Source organism: Nematostella vectensis, chromosome 7 (genome assembly GCF_932526225.1).
Source record: "Nematostella vectensis chromosome 7, jaNemVect1.1, whole genome shotgun sequence".
Lineage (NCBI taxonomy): Eukaryota > Metazoa > Cnidaria > Anthozoa > Actiniaria > Edwardsiidae > Nematostella > Nematostella vectensis.
In genome coordinates, this window is record NC_064040.1 from 6000376 (window position 1) to 6021523 (window position 21148).

General features: G+C 41.7%; 3 protein-coding genes across 4 annotated transcripts; 2 read left to right on the forward strand and 1 right to left on the reverse strand.

The window, feature by feature from the left end:
• The first annotated feature begins 161 nt into the window (after window positions 1-161).
• LOC5520709 (NAD-dependent protein deacetylase sirtuin-2) lies at window positions 162-9966 on the forward strand. 2 transcript variants are annotated; one of them, XM_048730523.1, is made up of 13 exons: window positions 162-563; window positions 3885-3905; window positions 4252-4392; window positions 5751-5897; window positions 6563-6621; window positions 6709-6777; window positions 7266-7389; window positions 8171-8230; window positions 8297-8352; window positions 8537-8613; window positions 8740-8844; window positions 9049-9115; window positions 9448-9966. In XM_048730523.1, exons 1-13 carry the CDS (start codon window positions 551-553, stop codon window positions 9487-9489), a joined length of 981 nt encoding a protein of 326 aa, XP_048586480.1. In that variant the 5' UTR covers window positions 162-550; the 3' UTR covers window positions 9490-9966. The 2 variants fall into 2 exon arrangements, with proteins under 2 accessions (XP_048586480.1, XP_048586479.1); XM_048730522.1 differs by having other exon boundaries at window positions 163-563; window positions 3885-3971.
• LOC5520806 (D-glutamate cyclase, mitochondrial) lies at window positions 9417-15679 on the reverse strand. The gene is made up of 5 exons (XM_001640583.3): window positions 13442-15679; window positions 12365-12843; window positions 11413-12114; window positions 10810-11102; window positions 9417-10455 (listed from the first exon to the last, which is right to left on the reverse strand). Exons 1-5 carry the CDS (start codon window positions 13888-13890, stop codon window positions 10315-10317), a joined length of 2064 nt encoding a protein of 687 aa, XP_001640633.3. The 5' UTR covers window positions 13891-15679; the 3' UTR covers window positions 9417-10314.
• A 1732-nt stretch (window positions 15680-17411) lies between these two features.
• On the forward strand, window positions 17412-21061 carry LOC5520710 (eukaryotic initiation factor 4A-III). The gene is made up of 11 exons (XM_001640473.3): window positions 17412-17604; window positions 17704-17776; window positions 17928-17994; window positions 18275-18470; window positions 18722-18855; window positions 19015-19103; window positions 19282-19420; window positions 19572-19687; window positions 19986-20093; window positions 20213-20340; window positions 20730-21061. Exons 1-11 carry the CDS (start codon window positions 17448-17450, stop codon window positions 20744-20746), a joined length of 1224 nt encoding a protein of 407 aa, XP_001640523.3. The 5' UTR covers window positions 17412-17447; the 3' UTR covers window positions 20747-21061.
• The last annotated feature ends 87 nt before the right edge of the window (window positions 21062-21148 follow it).

Sequence of the window (21148 nt, forward strand, 5' to 3'; positions counted from 1 at the left end):
GCACTTGCCTCGTCGACCGTATATGGAAAAGTGGATCGCTAATCACAATAAATTTTATTATGCCAATTCCCCAGTAGCCATATTAGCATATGCAAATGACTTTACATAGTAGCGCCCGTCACGCCTGAGAGCGACAAAAAAATATTTCAATGAAAAAAGCCCTTTTTGCCAAGAGACTTTCTAGCTAATTAGTAAGCGTTCAACAAGTTGCTTTTTGTTGTTGCTATTTTGTCACTAAAAGACTACAGCAAAGCTGTAGAAAAACTATTGGTGGTATGCGTAGGCGTGGTAGCCAAGCGATAAACCAACACAAGGCTTAAAAAGTATGTTGTACGCTTCTGTGAGAGTTTACCCTACCAAAATCCCTCCTAAAAAGAGAGAACTCTAAACTGCCCCAATACCCATCACAAAGCAATGATAATTTACCGTGACCTCATTAAAGCCCCCTGTGTAAGAGGATAGTAAGCCGGTTGGTTTACTTTAACGCGACGAGTGCCAATTAACAAGATCTTAGCAGCCACCACGTTGCTACAGCCGCCACGTTGCTACAATGGACGGAAAAGGTAGGGATATTCGCAGTCTAAATGCTCCGTCAGTAATCCATAAGGGATTTGGCCGTTACGAAGCATATATTTTGGTAGAGTTATATTATATAACAAAAATTCCTCGAGCCCAATTTGAATACCTGTCTTGATTTTAAACATGAACAACTATAGCGGTGTACAGTTTGTCTCAACCACATTAATTGGCCGAATCAGCATTTCTTTTATTGGATTCAGTTTGTGAAAGATATTTTGCGAGTTATCCTTCAAACAATTCCGCCAAATACTCCCTAATTTACTAGTGAGGTATCTCAATTACAACACAAGGGTCGTGTGGGGGGCCGATATGTACAGGACCCTGTACATATGTACAGGATCCTGTACATATGTACAGGACCCGAAATGATCCCAGGACCGGAAACGATCCCAGGACCAATTTATTATATTGCCAGGCGTTAAACCCATAAACAGAGTCTAAAACAAATACACAACTTTTAATTGCTACGGAAATACAGCATATATAAACATAGCACAGCTTTGCTCAGATCAACCAAACTTTTGACCTTCCATCACACTCTAAACATTTTGCGGTTCCGACACATGACTCTGACACTCTAAATCTTATTTCCGATAAACATCACCCCTAAAAATTAATATTCATTCGTAAACCAAACATGTATTTATCCACGAAATCCTTGTTCACACGAGCGAGTATTTACCGATTCATTAGGCAGCCGGTTTGGCCGAGAAGATGGAATGACAAAAGCACACTGAGTAATACGCTCGAACAACCCTTCTACTACCGATGCAAAATATTAAAAGGATGTGGCTTTTGTTGAAAGCAATATTATGTGAGTTTTTAATTTCCTCATGTAGTCATGCGTACACCCCGGCATGATGTCATGATAGGATAGGTCTTTCATTCGCCGAATACAAACATGCAAAAAAAATAACTTTAAAATATTTTGATTCCTATGAAAAGCAGCCTGTCCTATCTGTAAAGACTTTCTTTTATGCTTGTTATGTAAAAATGATTTATCCACGCCGGGTTCTTCAAATTACTATCACAAAGAATTGTTAGTTGACCCCAATTTCTGACTCAACCACTGTTTTCCCCCAGCAGTCGTATATTAAAATCTTAATACTATAGTTTTAGTTAAGGTAAATTACCTTTTAATAACACAAACAAAGCTAAATGTTTCATATGCTTTTAAAACTGAAAGCCAATCCTTACACATTCCTTTAGTTGTCCATTACTGTAATTCCTTGGGGTTCATTTCGGGGACTTTTGGGGATCGTTTCAGGTCCCGGGATCAGTTGGGGAACTTTTGGGGATCGTTTCGGGTCCTGGGATCATTTCGGGTCCTGTACAGATACCATCGAGACTAGCGGTATTATAATGCATGAATTATCAGATGGATCGTTCGTTTCACTTCCTCTCCGTAAAATCGGTCACGTGCCGTTTGAAAATCATACTAGGTAAACAGGTAAAAGTCGAGAGTAGAGTCAGAGGCCGAGACTCGAGACAGAGGACAGGCTCGTTATACAATAAGAATTTTGACACCGGATGCACGCAGGCTAGAAGGCGTCCGGTATTGCGCGATTTTCCACAAGCTTACCAACCTCTTATTCAGTCTCCAGTCAATCCCAGTACTACCAGTACTAGCTCGAATATTTTCACGATTGATCACCTTCACCCTGTAAATTGTCGTAAGTATCGCGGAACCCCTCAACTGCTCAAACGTTAGAAATACCGCTTATTCTGAATAAATACACATCACAAAGCAATGAGCGTTTACTGTGAACTTTATTCTAGGATATAAGACAATTATAGGACAATTACAGGGTGATCAATTGTGAAAATATTCGAGCTAGTACTGGGATTGACCAAGAGAGCATAGTTTTCCGCTCTTGATTTTGAATGAAGTCTGGTTTTGGAAATCTTGCAATCCTCGAAGTACTACATCCCCTTAATAAACCGCAAGTGCTTGTATCCTTGATGCTAGAATGAAATTTTCGTTGGTATTTGTGCAAATAGGGTGTTTTTTTCGGTTTCAAGTCACAAAGCAGCGGCAAACAACAAGATGTAAATGCCAAAGCGCGGGAGTAGGGTGAGTAAAAATGCTCACGCGCAGTGGTGGGGTGGTGGTTACTAAAAATAGCCGGATTCGGACGCGACATGGCGCGCGGGTAATACCAAAGTGTCCCTCTCTTATCTTATGCTCTCTTGGATTGACTGGAGACTGATTAAGGGGTTGGTAAGCCTGTGATTTTCGTGACAGGCGTTACAAATTTTACACATGGAAATTAACATGCTCCGAACGAGTTAGCTTCCAGAAACCACGACAAAGCTCAGTAAATATTTTCCAATGCATGTTTATTGATGCAAAATCCAAACGTTAAATGTTTTTTTTTTGGTTTGAAGAATTGCATCGACAATTTTCTTGTTGTTGTAGTCACATGCAATATTCATGCACTTTTAGAGTGCATGCTCAGTTTAGTTTCCAAATTTACTAAATCATCATCAATTCTTTTTTAGAGTTTCCTTGATTTTATCGATTTTTTGTAATTATATCTCAGTTATGAATTTTCACAAGCGCTCATTGGTCAGTACGGATCATGTGCATATTAGCAGAACAAATATCAGTCGATAACGTCCATCCAAAGTGATATCTGTCCTGTGAACATTTTTGTGTATTCAAAACTCACTTTTCGTCTGCTCAATAACTCCTCAAACAAGGATTTCAAAACGCTATAAAGGCACAGGTTGGCTGGACGTTATCCACTGATATTTGTCATGTGAAAATGTGCACGTGACCCACATTGACCAATGAGCGCGCGTGAAAATTCATCACTGGGATATAAAACAAAATATCTAGACAAAAAGTTTAGCATGATTAATTATTTTATGTCATAGGAGAGTGGCAACATACACGCCAAAATAAACACAGAAAATAGCTGCATTCGGCAGCCCATTTTGATATAGAAACTTTTTGATTGATTCGTAAGCGTTGACGCTTACGAACCGCGTCGCGGAGATCGCGGACCCGGGGCGACACGGAGACCGCGGAAGCGACCTTTCGCGCGGGCTTCCTGTGTCCCCGATCTCCGCGACGCGCTGGGTTCCCGAGGGTCAGAAGCACACTCACCAAAAGGGTACGTGATTTCTTTTAGTCAGTAAATGCAAGTTTCGGGAATATTCTGGTCCTAATGATTGTCCTAATTGGCCCATGGTATGCTACAGCCTTATTGTTGTTTGTAGCTTTGACGGGGAGTTGTACTATTTTTTTCCCATCCGCTTATAAAAGCCTGTACTCAGGTTACGTTATGTCTTATTTCTAGCGACCTCGAAAGACCCACAAGGTAAAGGGCCTGACATCAAGCAGTTGGGAAAGTATGGCGAGGCAGTAGAAAACGACCCACAGAGATGTAAGCTATTATTTTTTTAGATATAACCTAGAATCTTCATACCTTCTGCCTTTGGGTGATAGAACTCTTAACTTATTATCAGGAGCCTGAGCGTGACTAGCTTTTGTGTTCCGGTACCAGCTTTGCCACTTTTTTCCCTTCCCACTATGGATCCGCCAAACGCGCGCACACTTAGCTTGTACATCCACGATCTAATGAAATAAAGAGCAAAGGAAGACCAACCGCCATTTCCAAAGAGAGGGGGAGTTGTATGTCTAATTGTTTTCTCCTGCTCCTGCAGTGGCGGTTTTTGAGGAGAATTTTGAACGCTTCGGTTTGCCATACCCGACCGAGCAGGACTTGGAACGAGAGGCCCGTAGAGAACAAAGACTTGATGACGTTTCATTTGAGGGAATAGCTCGATACATCACATCAGGAAAATGTAATATTATAAATGAGTTACAGCTCTTGAAAGATTGCCTGGGTTGCCTGGGTGTATCGAAGCACACAGGGGTACGTGCCCGGGGTGGGGGGAGGGGAGGTTCTTCCTATGTCGACCTGATAGAAATGCTCGTCGTTTTTTTAGGGGCCAAAATCGGGCCTCGGGTATTTTTAAGGGCTAATCCGAGAAAAAAAAAATAGGCTTTTCTCTTAGAAGTGGTATTTTTAGCGCTTCTGGGGTATTTTTTGCGTAGCAATTTTTGGTGAGCAGATATTTTTTAGGGATTATTTTTCAAAATTTCCCGACGAGCATTCCTATCACTTTTACCCTGAAGAACCCCCCCGGGGGGTGGGGGGGGGGGGGGGGGGTACGTGTGCATGGGTCCCCTATGAGTTATCTTGGTTCCGTACGCGTGGGCTCCCTGTGGGGAATTTTGGCTCCGTGCGCGTGGGTTCCCTGTGGGTAATCTTGGTTCCGTGCATGTGGGTCCCCTGTGGGTATCCCTGGTTTCGTGCACGTGGGTTGCCTGTGGGTAACCTTGGTGCCGGGCGCCTGGAGCCCCTTTGGTATCCCTGGTTTCGTTCGCGTGGGTTCCCTGTGGGGAATCTTGGCTCCGTGCACGTGGGTTCCCTGTGGGTAACCTTGGTGCCGGGCGCCTGGAGCCCCTTTGGTATCCCTGGTTTCGTTTGCGTGGGTTGCCTGTGGGTAACCTTTTTGGTGCCGGGCGCCTGGAGCCTCTATGGTATCCCTTGTTTCGTTCGCGTGGGTTCCCTGTGGGGAATCTTGGCTCCGTGCACGTGGGTTCCCTGTGGGTAATCTTGGTGCCGGGCGCCTGGAGCCCCTATGGTATCCCTTGTTTCGTTCGCGTGGGTTCCCTGTGGGGAATCTTGGCTCCGTGCACGTGGGTTCCCTGTGGGTAATCTTGGTTTCGTGCGTGTGGGTATCCTTTGGGTATTCCTGGTTTCGGTTCCATGCGCGTTGGTTCCCTGTGGATAACCCTGGTTTCACGCATTAGGGTTTCTTGTGGGTAATTTGCGGGTTTCTGAATAACCCCTACAAGTTCTTAGGAGTTTTTCAGTCTCGTTGTACCACAACTCTCACTCACGCACGCTTGAGGATCCGAGCTTGGCGATCAGCGCTTTTTTAGGGCCGGTAGAGGCCTAACGGAGCTCCCGCTTCATCTAGGTACACTTTTGTTTATTCGCGTAAGAGCTGGCAATCTTCAGGACCGTAGCAGATTTGGCTCAAATCTCTCAGATATGTTTGTTATCAAACTTTTGTTAGCTTGGCATATTTTTTCTATGTCAGAGCCCGCCTACAGGCCTTCTCTAACTAATGATTAATACGGACCTTTATAGGTAAAAATATCGTCGTACTTACTGGTGCCGGTATATCCACCACAGCAGGCATCCCTGATTTCCGTACTCCAGGATCTGGGTTGTTTAATGTCCTACAGACGTATGGGCTAACAACGGCAAGAAGTATATTTGAAATAGACTATTTCCAAATATAATAACTTTGACAACGTTATGTATAATGTAAATGGAACAGAAACTCAAGCGCATTCACTACCTGTTTTTTCTCCGCACTTTCTTCGCACACGGTTGCATTCGGCCAGCTATTATGCCTGGTACACACTAGTGACATAACGGCATAACGACATAAGCCGGGCACACTCTGTTTAGCCCAACATAAACGACATGGACATAATGACATAAAAGAAAAAAACATGTCGGGCTTATAGCCGCATTGTCACCAGTTTACTTCCGGTCGATTACGTTACAATCTCCGATGATTTTTAACGGAAAACGCGAAAAATATTTCAAAATATTGAAAGCAGTGTGTATATTGCAAGTTTATTCGAGGATGTGATTGATAATTGAGAGCGGATGGCATGTTAAATATCTCAGATTCTAATAGATTCTTTTGTCTTTTAACGGTTGGGGTTTCCGTCGGACCTCCCGAAGTGAACTGGTGATAATGCGGCTTTATGTCAAAATATCGAAACCATTCACACTTGAACATACGAAGATAAGAGTACGCGCGCCCATGTCGTTATATCGTTATGTCACTAGTGTGAAGCAGGCATAACTTGGGATTTGCTTGAGTTTATGCTTGCGGTTGCGCTTTTTCTTTCGTATCGCTACCTGAATTTTTCTGTTTCTCTTTAAGATGAATCCTAAACCGTTTTTCGTAGCCGCAAAAGCTGTCTATCCAGGACAATTCAAGGTATGACCAGACACTTTTTTGTGAAATGTGGAAGATCAAACCTTTGACATATTTGTTTATGCTGATATCAAAGTCTTCCGTTCGTAGCCGACCATTTCGCACTATTTCATCAAGTTGTTGCAAAACAAGGGTTTGCTGCTTCGACATTACACACAGGTAAAACCTCTGACGACGAAAACGACATTGACTACAGGAGGGTGGTGATAAAAATGACGATAGCAGTGATGATAGCGGTAACGAAGCAGTGATCAGGGGCAGATTAGATGATAGTACAGGTGAGGTTGGTCAGTAATATAACGACGGCGTTAGTGGTAAAGGGGGTCATAATAGCCGATGATAACATTCTTAAAAGCTCCTTTTAGTATAGAAGAATGTAAAAAATGCATCACACTCAGTCCCCACCCCTAACCTTTCGGCCGCCGCCAATAATGATACATAGCCGTAGCAGGCCTCGAATTATTAGGGAGGGAGGCACGATACAGAAACATTAAAAATATGGGTGGCACAGCTCACCTCTACTAGTCGTTTTCTTATAATTTTTGAAAATATTGGGGGTTGCGTGCCCCCAGTGCCCCACCCCAAGCTACGGCTCTGTGATGTGACTCTGTCGCCATTGCACTGCTGATGGGATGTTAACTTTATAGAACATCGATACGCTAGAGAGGGTCGCGGGGATCACAGGCGACCACCTGATGGAAGCACATGGCAGCTTTCACACTGGTCACTGCATGGCATGCAACAAGGAGTACAGTCAAGACTGGATAAGAGGTACATATTACACAGCTAGTGGCAACGCACGCTCTCATTGGTTAATTAGCAGATAGTGCGTGCTACGTGTGCTCCCACGGGTTGATTAACGTACATCCCAAAAATAGAAACGTACATTTCAAAAACAACGCAGCACTTTGCGATGATAAACGCTCAAAACTCGCTCAAACCTCGGCTCTGAGATCGCCGGCTTCGCAAGCTTGGCTTCTACGTTGTTCACACAACTAAGCTCGGCTATTCCGCAGCTCGGCTAACTAAGCCCGGCTTTTCCCCGTCTTTCACGCAACTAGCACCTGTTGAGCAGGAAATAGTGTAGCAGATCTGCACATACTTATTTTCATCTCTCATTTTGACACGCCAATTTCATATAAAGGGCATTGATTGCTTATAACAGGCCATCATCAGGCGCGTACTCAGGATTGGCCGGGAAGGGGTGTGCAGTCTTACGTATCCAATGGAAAAATCATGTTATTTGATGATTCCTTAATAAGAAATAACCCATTTTTTTTTGCGGCAAAGGGAGGCCTGTGTACGCGCCTGATTATCGTCCACTCGATCCTTTGGTTTAGCATGCCTGCAGTGATTAGATATACACACATTCTCCTTATGCTCTGAGGACACCACCGCATTGTTAATCGTTGTGTGCTTCACCCCTAACCACCATCACCCTTTTGTCATTTTCGAAGCTGATGGTATTACAAATATTTATGTGATTTGAAGTTTCCCTTATTTTGTAATGTACTAGCTAAAACAAATAATGAACTTTTTATTCTTCTTACAGTCGAGATAATGGCTGACAAAATCCCTAGGTGTACCGAATGCGATGGGGTTGTAAAACCAGGTACGAATATTCTCATCTCTTGACTTTGTTTGGCACTTGATTAGAACTCATTTGTGTTTGGTCTAGATATCGGCTTTTTTGGAGACCCCATGCCAGATAAATTTTATCAGCTAGCTGCGGAGGTAAGCTTGAAGAAAAAAGATTTTCTGGTTCCTAGTAACTTTTCTCCATTTGACTACATAGCTAACGTACTTCGTTAACTTAACTAAAACTAAAATACATATCTTTCGTCCTTATTTCTCGTGGATAGCGTCATCTATCATTATGCACCATCACTTTAATTCCGTCCCTATTGTGAACCAACAGGACTTTCCCAAATGTGACTTATTGATTGTCATGGGGACGTCTCTCATCGTACAGCCGTTTGCATCACTTATTGCCCGGTAAGTTCACATGAAATGAGATCCCCTTAAGTGGTCTTAAGATGGTCGAAAAGAGAGGAAGGTTTCAGGCTAAGCCCTATCCGCGGTCTACGCTTAAACGTACATATTGTTTCTCTCTTTTTTCAGGGTTTCCGTCGACACACCAAGGCTCCTCATCAACAGAGAAAAGTGTGGTTACGAAGTACATGGTCCCAGACCTGGATTCCAGTTTGAATTAAAAGATAACAAAAGGTAAAATACCAAGATTATCCGTCAATTTCCCCAACAGCCTCTCCTTGCCCCCCTAGGAATTCCCACTCCACTCTTAATTTGCTTACAACGAACGAATCCCCCTGCCCCATCTGAGTACGGGCCTGAGCTATTGTCAAAGAAGCCCCCAACTCTTTCCTCTCCTATTGGAGACGTCTAAGCATACGAGTCGTATTGTCTTCATAGGGATGTAGCGTGGCTCGGGACAACAGACGATGGATGTTTAGCCCTCGCTGACCTCCTAGGATGGAAGGTGAGTAAGAAAACTGGACGGTGCCTTAAATCTATCATATAAATATTAGTCCATTGATCTTTTAAATGAGTAGGACTTACTGTACCTCTACCCATCCCCCCACCCCCACCCCCCCAATACTCATTTTCTAAGAAATCCAACCCTGGGTACCAGGGGCTCTCACTTTCACAAATTTCTAAAGGCACACGAGCGAATGCCGAGTGGCATTTTGCGCTTTACCGCTCGCTCTGGACGAGGGTCTGGCACCCCAGGAATCATCACCATATGTCTTGGCACTTCCCTAATCAATCACTAAAATATGTATAATTGTAAACTGTTTTTTTTTCTCGCAGGAGCATTTTAGACAACTAATTGAAAATAGCGATACGAAATAGATCTACTATAAATCTACTAAAGAGGATACGCTCTTTATAGGGAACTTTTTACAAGAACCCCAAGACTGGTACTTTACCAAATTCTAAGAACATGCTTAGAATACTTCTTAGCAAACAGGGCTTAGATAGTAGCAAAATATGTTTGGTTGGTAAAACCACAAACACCGGAAATATGTATGGAATGATTATTCCGACCAATCAATGGCAAGATATTCAAACAGTCAACTAGACACGGGTTTCAACAAGTCTGAAGTTTCGTGTCTGATTCTTCAGAGGAAAATAACCATTTCACTAATATTTTAGGTGTTCATGGCTTTACCGGTTGCGCTGTAAAATGCAGAATTTATGTTTATAATAACCTTGTGGTTCATTCTCTGATACTTCATCGAATGTCAAAATGTTAGCGTCCTCTAGGACAATTTTAGCATTAAAATGAGGATCAGGCGTAACTGAAAGTTAGAGGTCCTCATAAAAAGAGTGTATTTATATATATTTGTATATTAATACCCCAAAAATAACATTGTTATTTTTTTATCAAACTTGTTGCAGTGTCTAGTATTTACACATCAATTTAGAAATTAATTTATAATATTAAATTATATTATAAAGATATGTTTTCCCCTAAACCTTCTAATCTCCTTTCAAAGCTTTGTGACATATAAGAACATGTGTATTAGAAATGGAAATATCTTACCAACAAAATCGTAAGGTTTCCTTTAACCAACCACAGGTTGCTCAGAAATTCAGGAACTTAGTTATGTATTCCTAGCTTTGTAAACAGAGGTGGCCTACTGTAAAGTCTGTTTTTCAGCTTTTGATGCCTTCCTATTTAGTGATAGCCAAAAGTTCTTTCAGCTTGTTGGTGTGCACTGGGTCAAATTGCAGACCATCCACCGACATTTCCGCTTTACCTGTCACACCATCACACACTCCAGCTTTCACCAAGAACTCTAGGATTTGTCTTTCCTACAAAAAAAATACAATAGGAGTTGGTCAATCATTACATGATAGTCAGAGAGGGAAGGTACAGAATGGGGTAGAGACCATGCTAATGGGGAAGGGGGAAAGGGGTTGTGGGGTAACTAACAATGCAACAAAGAGCGTCATGGAAACAGGAGAGGCACTCCATGAAATTTGGGTCAGTGGTACAATAAATTATGTTGGATGCATTAATTAGGAGAGGCTTAATGAAGCCTTAATTATTTGTAGAGGCTTAAACTTAAAATATGACTTTTGACACATCTGTTTCTTGTTCATATACAATTGTACAATGTGTAAACTTGGTCAAAGGATCTCACAAATATTGAGAAAACATTGTACCTTGTCAACATCTGTAAGTGCTGTCTCCATGGCAACAGGCAGGCGGAAACCAAGTCCATGCCTTTGGTACCTAGAGTGGTTAGAGCACTCATTAAGCAGGTAGACAGCCATGGCTAGTGCCCAGCCCCCCCAGTTGGAGACTCCTGCAGAGATGATGTTGTCGGTTTGTACAGTTGCGGCAATGCTGGGGCCGTTCTTGATGTGTTGGGTGACTTGTGTATGCACATTACCCATACCAATCTCATTGCCGCCATCACCAATACCGATGGTTGCTATGTCCCCAGTCTGATAAGCTATGGAGAAAAGATGTAACATATAAGCTGGCTACCCAACAAACACTTCCTTTTTATTAAATGCTTAACGATCTTGAAATGGTGGGCCTGAAGGCAAGCATGGCATCTGACCGTAAAGCATGGATGGACCCCCATGTGAACCCAATGTGCCAATACACCTGCAAATAGGTGGACTCTGATGTTAAATGGATAGTGAGTGAGTGATTATACAACAATCATAGTGGGATTTCATTGGACTTGAAATGTTGGGGAAGTATGAAATTTTGTGCTCCAAAGAATGCCTCTCTCACCACCCCCTACCTGGACCCACCTTGTAGAAACAGTTCATCCACAGGGCTGAGATTGCACAGCGATGACAAATCTTTGCCTTTCATGGATCTATAACTGCCATCTGCAGATCGACATGCTGCCTCAACTGCAACAAGAATGTCAAACCTTGGCCTGCTGTCACTCTCATAGAGAAACTCCTTTGCTGCAATTTCCTTGGATACTATTCCTGTGACATCAAACTTTTCAACAATAACACCATTTCCAAGGATTCCCCTTACACAACAAAACTCCACAACACTTGTCAAAATGTCGAAATGGTACTTGCAAGCGACTAGTGTTACACTTTTTCCCACAGCCTGGAAAGCTCTTGCCATTGTTATGACACTTGGCAAGCCATCAGTCTCGTCAGGGGGATTACGAGAAGAATTTACAGGAAAACCAGAAGCTATAGCTATTCTAGAAGAATGTGATATCCTTAGAGCAGCCTTAACAAGTTCTTGGGGTATGTGAAGATGCTTGATTCCTCTCATTCCAGGGTCATCTTGTATGGCTTCTTCAAGTCTGTTAATTTTCTGGAGGGTACTTGTTCCGATGATTGAGGCAAAGTAGGGTTTCTCCTGTAGTGTGACCACTTTTGGCTGGTCATCACCAAACGAAGGTTTGTGTGACTTGAAGTAGTCTTCAGTCATGACATCACTTATGAACATGCACCCAGGCGTGTGTGAGAAGCAAATTGCTGGCTCTGATAAAATAATAATAATGATTTTAAAACTTCTACAGCAAACTATCCATTGCAAGAAAAAGCAGTTATCTTAGAGTGGTAAAGGAAAACTGTAAAATGCAATGCAAATATATCCTATATGGATTAATTTTAGTACCAAACTTTCTTCATGGTACCAAATTGGTTGGTACCATGTTACTTTCTTTGCACAAAAATTCCATGGAAATGCTTATTGGCTCATTGTAATATAGTGATAGTTATGTTACACCACCTGCAGTTTTGATAGCACAAGAAGAGGTCACTCCACAAGCCCAAAACAGTGGAACTTCATCATCATCAACAGCTACTACATCCCCGTGTTCAGGTTTTAGGGACGTTTCTATTCCAATCATTGCAGGATCGCCAATATGTATTGGAGCACCATGAACAGCTTCGAAAGCTGCTGTTACAATTACTGCTCTTTCCACCAAATGTTTCTTGATCGGTCGCATGGAAACCACCATTTTGGGGCAGGAAAACTTGCCTGCTGGTATGCATGAGATGTTGGTTTGGAACATACTGACATTTTTCTTTTCCTGGATGTTTTTAATGGGGATTCCAGAAGCTATCATGGCATCCTCAAATGAGAAGCTGCACCCTATGTAGAATGTGACCATATCCTCCCATGAATAATCAAGCAGGTTTGTCAAAATGGTAGAAGTTTCCTTCCCATCCTCTCTATTATTCACTATGTACTTTAAGAGGTCAGTTCTAAGATCACACAAGAGTTGAATACATGTATTAGTTTTTAAAATCTTGGATTGGAAAATAGTTAGAAAAGGCCTGTACCCAGTATTTTTTTGGGAGGGGGGGTGCAAAATCTGAAAAGATTGACCTAAATTTCAGGGTGGGGGGGGGGGGGGGGGTAGGGGAGGGTGTGAGTTTTCTGATAAAAATCTGACCACCCCCGAAAGAACAAAGTTCACTTTTTTTTATGCCATTGCATAAAACGGAACGTCTATTATTCGATTTGTATGTTTATAGTTTGCTTTACTTATAGTGTCTTTGTTGACACATAGCACGTCTATTGCGAACTGGAACCGCCGTTGTGTGTATGAGGGGGTGCACCCCGAGTACGGGCCTGTAGACATCAGAAGCAAATATATGGCACAAAAACAGCTGCGTTCCGTGCATATGTTGCTTCTTAAACCCCTTTTTTTCCACTTCTTTCTCACTAATTCAAAAGAATGCGGAAAAAAATAATAATAAAGCATCCTGTGGCGCATAGGGTTATACCGGAACTCACGAAAAAAAAAAAAATTAAACCACACTGTGTCTTTACAATTATACTTTTTACAATTTCACATACCTTATATCTGAATTTGGATCGGCCAAGAAGCCAGCGCTAACCTCGCCGACGTCACTACAATACAACAGTGGACAAGGTGCTGGGTTCTTCCGACAAAACTCCATGAAGTCCTTCGCTAAAGACGAGGGAATTATTGCAACGTTGGCTTGCAAAAAACCCCGACACAAGCCTGAGGCGGTAGATAATTTGTCAGTGATGCTTGGGTCTGTTCTAAAACTCAATCGCGCCTGTTTCGGGGTCCATTTTTCCGGGGGGACCAAGCTCATCTCCGTGTTTTTCGCCATTGTTGTTGACATTTTGAGACGGGAATTTTTGTCTCTCTTTTCAACGTTCGCATCTGGGTTTCCTGTAACTGTTGACATGTTGAGTTGCGAATCAACTTTATAAAATACTGTGATCCCTGCCCGCAAATAAGTTACTCTTAAAATCGGAGAAGTGGCTCTCTTCATCCACACAAGAGCATCGCGTTTCTTCTCCAGTTCCTGTAGAATATCAAGATGTCAAAATATCACAAAATCGCCGCAGGGGGGTAGGGGTTCTAGATAGACCTCGTGAGATAAATAACTTTGGGAAAAGGAAGCCATGTAAAAGAAGAATACAGCCTCAAAAATTAAATACTTTATTCTTGAGTGTATGAGTGCAAACGTTGCTTTCTAGCCTGTTCTTTCGGGACTTCTCACAAATTTCCGGTTCATAGTTTTGGATTCTGGGGTCCCTGTGCCTAAGTAACACAGGAAACCTGAACTCACAAAACAAAGTTTTAAAGGCGATTAGGCCATATCATAAATATCCACAAAAGCACCTCTTCGTGCTTTTTTACTGTCAAGTATTGCTGACATCGTGGAGCTATTGTATAAGCTATCTTGGAGAACAGAGAGGAGGTATAGCCTAGGTGTGGAACCTAGCTGGCGCAGTTGGCACAGAGCTGTGCCTCCCATCACTGAGTTCTGGGTTTATATAGCCGGTTCCAACCTGAGTTGAGTTAGTTGGTCTCGCCTTTGCTCAGAGGGTTTTTCTCCGGATTCTCCGGTTTTCCTCCCTCCAGAAAACCAACAATTTCGACCAAAGCTGTTATCCGTGGTCAGACATAGTCTAGTTGTATGGCGGCTGAGGCGCCTTCCCATGCCTATAACTCTACTACGTCTGAATCTGCGCTCTCATAATCCAGTATTCAGTTACAATCAATCTCAGGTAGCCCAGGCTCACAGCGAGTGTAGAATGTTTATTACAGAGTTTACATGAGCGAATATAAGAATACAGTCTTAAATGTTTTAGGAAATGAGTGGGTGGCAGCGAGTGTAGAATGTTTATTACAGAGTTTACATGAGCGAATATAAGAAAATAGTCTTAAATGTTTTAGGAAATGAGGGGTTGGCAGCGAGTGTAGAATGCTTATAACAGAGTTTACCTGAGCGAATATAAGAAAATAGTCTTAAATGTTTTAGGAAATGAGGGGGTGGCAGCGAGTGTAGAATGTTTATTACAGAGTTTACATGAGCGAATATAAGAAAATAGTCTTAAATGTTTTAGGAAATGACGGGGTGGCTGTGTCCCCTCTAGAAAAGGCTGCCACACTGCTGCAACTAAAACTTATGGTTTTTACAACATTATAAGCACAACAACGGCCACCAGTATCCCTATCACTAAAAAGATCAGAATACAAGCTGCTATTAGAAAACACTTCATGTTGGCTCGGTATTGCTCTACCTCTCCTCGTTTTTGCGTATGGCGCGACCTGGCTTCCGGGTCCGTTTTCTCATAAATCTGCTCACTCCAAGATCGCGCTCTCCTCTCGTTTGATTGCACTTCATTCCGCTCTAGTTCCTTTGCTAGTGGCTTGTGGATGTTTGAGTTCTGCCGCGATGCGCTGTCGTGTCTGGTGTTTCCATTCTCTTCTTGCACTTGGTGATCAGTCGATAGCTTTTTGCTTAACTGTTGATTACCACCCGTCTTACTTAAAGACGTGACTTTTGTGGAAGTCTTTCTTTGAAAACTTGCACGTACTGGTTTTTGGTTTGTCCCTGAATAGTCCGAGAGCACTTTCTCCAGGACATTCATATCAATAAATTCATCTTCCTGATAAGCTGGGTTCATTTTAACTTCCCCTTGATCCATTGCTAATGTAAATATAATCAACTGCTCGTGTACTGTTAACGCTAGACTCAAACGCGTGCTTAGTTATCTTTTTCGGCTCTAGCCTCTGGCTTTTCAACGCATTTGGCTTATGGTTATATCACTTCCCGTTCAAAACAATCTCATTCACTCATGCATTCCATGGCCAATGAACCGACGTGCGACGCAACGGGAGACAGAACACGATTGTCAGGGTCACAGAATATCAACAGAGAACAAGAATAGTAATACGGAGTCTTCGGTATATTTAAAAGCGCAGCTCATGTGGTGAATAGCAAACAGGCGAACCTAAAAAACCCTATTTATTTGCATAAAAAAGTACTGTCATCTTTACAGTCAAGTTATACTTATGTATATATACATGCCAAACCCTCTTATATAGAACATACAGGATAATCATCTTTTTTAATGGTTAGTAACAATTTTTGATGGACTTTTGGTGAAAGGTTCCTCGCTAAAAAGACCACATTTGTAATCTTAATTTGGAAAATATTTTACGCTAGCGCCAATTTTTTTTGTGTTAAGATGATTTTAGGGTTATGGGCGTGATGACGCAGCAATCTGGTCAATGGTGGCGTTATAAAGCGGAAAAATTCCAAAAAGAAACTAAAAAAAAGCTATTACGCAAATGAGATCGAACCCATTCAACCAAAACAGAATCTGGGTTTGAAGAAGTCATCGTGAGAACCAACTAACCCGTAACGACAGGGGGTATCGTTTCTAATCAAGTAAAGGATAAATAACTATAAAAGGAAATAAATGAAAGATGTAGTGTTAGATCCACTACAATGACGTCTTCGGTGAGCTGTTGCAAAGCGGTGACACGTAAATAAATGACACCCCCTACCCTTGCAGCACCCTTGAATGACTGAATGATTGAATTATATGGGGGGAGGGTTAGGGAGGGGGTTATATAAAACGCTGACCACCCAAGAAAGAACATAATCGGAATGAACGCCATTGCAGTATCTCCACGGGAAGTTTATTATCAGGGTGGTGAAGAACGGGTGCCCATAACGAATCACGAAGTTATTTTTCAAACTATCACGAATTTAATTTAGGGCCAATCACGAATCACGAAAATACTCTTCACCACCCTGTATTATCGGATTGGCATTAAAAAATTTGACATACCAGATGTGATCTAGAATACCGTTTTTATCAATTGGCTGATGCTTTATAATTTTGTCTACAAATAGCACGTCCAGGGGCGGCGGAGTGGTCCCATAAGTGTTGAGGGGTGGTTGGTGGTTTCAGGGTGGAGGGGTGGGTGTTTTTTTTTCCAAATCCTTAAGCGCGATTTATGAGAAAGCGGGTTTTTTATGAACGGGATTTTAATAAACTGTTTAACAAATTTGTTGTCGGTTGCATATATATACCGCTCGAAACCCGTTGGTTTAAAATAACCTTCATATATAAAGAAACATCCGCCCAGAAAACTTGTGTGTGTGTGTGTGTGTGGGGGGGGGGGGGGGGGGGGGGGCAGGGGCGCCAGCCCCCCCTACTTTCAAAAGTGTGGGGGTGGGGGCAGGGGCGCCAGCCCCCCCTACTTTCAAAAGTGTGGGGGGGGGGGGGTGGGGGCAGGGGCGCCAGCCCCCCCTACTTTCAAAAGTGTGGGGGGGGGGCTGGCGCCCCTGCCACTCTCCCTTCCTAGGTACGGGCCTACCCCCCTTCCTTTGGGTGCGGGCCTGCTACTATAAATAAAGAGGGATTAACATATACGGTAGAAGGTTAGAAGGGGGATCGAGTTTGCGTTAGGTTTTAAAGAAATCGGGTGCCCTGTGGTATGTATCTGCGGTGTAGCCTGCATACCCGCATAGGAGGTCGGGTAATGCGCGGTTACTTTCTTTCTTCGTCACAAATTTGTTCGAAGATGGCGTCTCGTGTAGAAAGAAGAGTCGTTACAGATGAAACAGAAGGTGAAGACCTCAGTAAAATCGAGTTTGAGACCTCAGAAGATGTAGAAGTTTTGCCAACGTTTGATGCTATGAAGCTTAGAGAGGATTTATTGCGAGGAATATACGCTTATGGTAAGTTATTTCCAAAGCTTTGGCAGTCGCACGTGAGTTCTTGATAGTTCACTTCGGCGCCCATTTCTTAAATTTAAATGCGTGCTTTCGTTTCCAAAGGGTTCGAGAAACCTTCTGCCATTCAACAGAGAGCGATCAAACCGATATTGAAGGGACGAGATGTTATTGCACAGTAAGTGATAGTCTTAAAGTTAACAAAAATTTGTTTTGCGTCAGGTAAAGTTTTTCTTGGTTTTGGTGTCTTTCTTTCTGCCTTTACGGAGTGAGGGGTCGAATGATTCCATTGTTTTTTCTTTAGACACAGTTTCATATTATTTGTTTAGGGCTCAGTCAGGAACTGGAAAAACTGCCACATTTTCCATCTCCGTACTTCAAGCCATTGACACACAGGTATGCAGGAAAAATCAACAAACCTTTTTATGTCCGTGTATGAACTGCCAACAATAACCGCCAACAATGTGTTATTTGTTGTATAATTTTTGCTAAATTTTTGGCAAATTTGTGCTGTAAGTTCAGTGTGTTGCCATTTGTGTTGTGTTTGGTGTAGAGCACTGGCCCATGTTTTGCATCTGTATTTGTGCATATGAGTCCTACGTGTGTGATGCTTAATATGCTCTAAATTTATATCCCCAAAAGAATTGTCTGATTTTTTTCTACTTTTTTTCCTAAGTTAAGGGAGCCACAGGCATTGGTACTGTCGCCAACACGCGAACTTGCCAATCAAATCCAGAAAGTAGTCCTGGCCCTTGGGGACTACATGAGTGTGCAATGCCATGCTTGTATCGGAGGAACCAACATTGGCGAGGACATCCGCAAGCTGGATTATGGACAGCACATTGTTTCTGGGACACCAGGCCGTGTTTTTGGTTAGTTTCATTTTCAGTTTCATACTATGATGTATTCAATATTTCTGAGAGAGACTAAAACTCTTCAATATTCTACAACCTTGTGACATTATTCACTCAGGGTTTATTTTTTATGTACTCTGCTATGGAATTACAGTGACCCTATTTTTATAGACATGCCATTATAATAGAATACAGCCCTGACTAACCATGGCACCCATGAAAATTTCTGTACTAATAGAAGCTGACTGTATGTATACCTTACTTTTAAGACATGATCAGAAGAAGGAACCTGAGAACCCGCTCTATCAAGATGTTGGTTCTGGATGAGGCAGATGAGATGCTAAACAAAGGATTTAAAGAGCAAATTTATGATGTCTATCGATACCTGCCTCCAGCCACACAGGTAAGGTTGTTGTAGAATAGCTATGTGGAGTATTCTCCATGAATCAGTGCCAAAATCAGAGCCTCTGTCCATAATAGGCATACTTGTGCTTTGCATTTCATCTTGCTGTATAAGATATAATATAATGTATATATAATATAACTGCAAGTTTGATTACAGGTTGTCTTGTTGAGTGCCACACTACCTCATGAAATCTTGGAAATGACCTCAAAGTTCATGACAGATCCAATCAGAATCCTTGTCAAACGGTGAGCAGAGACGTGTAATCTTGTATAACAATTTTGAAAAAGTGCTGTGGCGAAAATCAGAAAAAATAGAATAACAGATTTGTGTTATCCATACAGTAGTTTTGACTTAACATTAGAAGGAATAAGAGAGTTGACACTACAAGAAATCATAGAAATAAAAGATTTGTGATGTTTATAGTGATGAATTGACACTGGAAGGAATCAAGCAGTTCTTTGTCGCTGTGGAGCGTGAAGAGTGGAAGTTTGACACCCTGTGTGACCTTTATGACACCCTGACTATCACACAAGCAGTCATCTTCTGTAATACCAAAAGAAAGGTATGTTTAGCTAGGAAGTAGGTCTTGAGCTTCAGGCATTCCAGAATTCACTATTGTGAATTGTCAGACCATCAATAATAAACATTCCACTACTTTTGCTGGATTTACCTGGAGTGCGGTAATGAGTTGGTTAATTTTATTTGGCATACAGGTGGATTGGCTTACAGAGAAGATGAGAGAAGCAAACTTCACCGTGGCATCCATGCATGGCGATATGCCACAGAAGGAAAGAGAAGCCATCATGAAAGACTTCAGAGCTGGGCAAAGGTAAATACTTGGATATTGATAAACGGAATGGTTAGGCTCAAGCAATCATACATTTACCAGCTTGAAATCACAAAAAGTCACAAAGATCAAAACATTAGAGATGAGAGTTGATCCTAAAATTGAATGAAATTGCGTAAACTGATCCGAAAAATCAAGTGTTGTGTACAGGATCATTCTAAGCTAATCATGTTTTTTTCTGTTCTGTTGTTTATGTTTGTTGTTCATTCTTAGGCTAGCTGATTGCATTTGTCTTGGTAGCTACATTCTTGTTCTTATGTTTTGTTGTTTGTCTTGGTAGTCGTGTTTTAATCTCTACTGATGTCTGGGCAAGAGGACTGGATGTCCAACAAGTCTCTTTGGTTATCAACTACGACCTGCCCAACAATCGTGAATTGTACATTCATCGGTTAGTTTTACGATTGTCAAACATTTTACCTGATAAGGTGCCTATTATTTCCTCCTAAAACTGTCACACACATTGATTTGAAATGTCTAAGAACAAGTTCTATAATTTGCTCTTTACAGCATTGGTCGATCAGGTCGATTTGGCCGCAAGGGAGTTGCTATCAACTTTGTAAAGTCAGATGACATCAGAATCTTGCGTGACATTGAGCAGTATTACAGCACCCAGATTGATGAGATGCCTATGAATGGTGAGATCAATTTGTACACCAAAAATCTAACAATATACTACTTTTTGTTTTTTATTTTCTATTGCCAGGCCTGTTTCCTAACAATACTCGATACATTTCTTGTGGCAAATGTAGCCCTCTGGTAAAAAAAGTTTTCATTAACCCTTGAAACAATAAAGTGTGATAGTCAAAATGTAATAGTCTGGAAAACAGAACAATGAAATTAGATTGCCATTAAATGTAATATGCTTTTTTTTCATGGGTTTTCTTGTAGCAACTCTAACTTATTCTTTACCAAAAGTAAAATAAAGATACAAACATGCATGCATTTACAGCAGAATGCAAATTCAATACCAGATATTTTAATTTCACAAATTTAAGTACCAACGTTTTGCTTGTATGTTTTTCAGTTGCTGACCTGATCTAGGAGCTGACAACTCATGTACATTATCCATGTGCAATCCATAGCATGCATGCTACCCTCTTGGAGCTCTTACAGTGAAATCAGTTTTAAAGTGTACAGTTACTTTTTAGTGTTCAAGTTTAGGGATATTTTGTAGATCATGTTTTTTTCAATGCCTTTTTGTTTCTTATCTTTTTTATCTGACCATTCAAGTTACAAACAAACAAAAAGAAAGAGTATTGAGCTTAAGAACTTGTCATAAGACTTTGTAACTTTACCAAAATGTCACTTACCAATTCCATGTAAACATACATATTTGAAATAAACTTGGAAAGTTTATTCTTGAGTTTTTATGATAACTACATATGATAACATTATATCTAGTCTCCATAAGACAGAAGACCCTGGGCTGAGTTTGAACCCTCC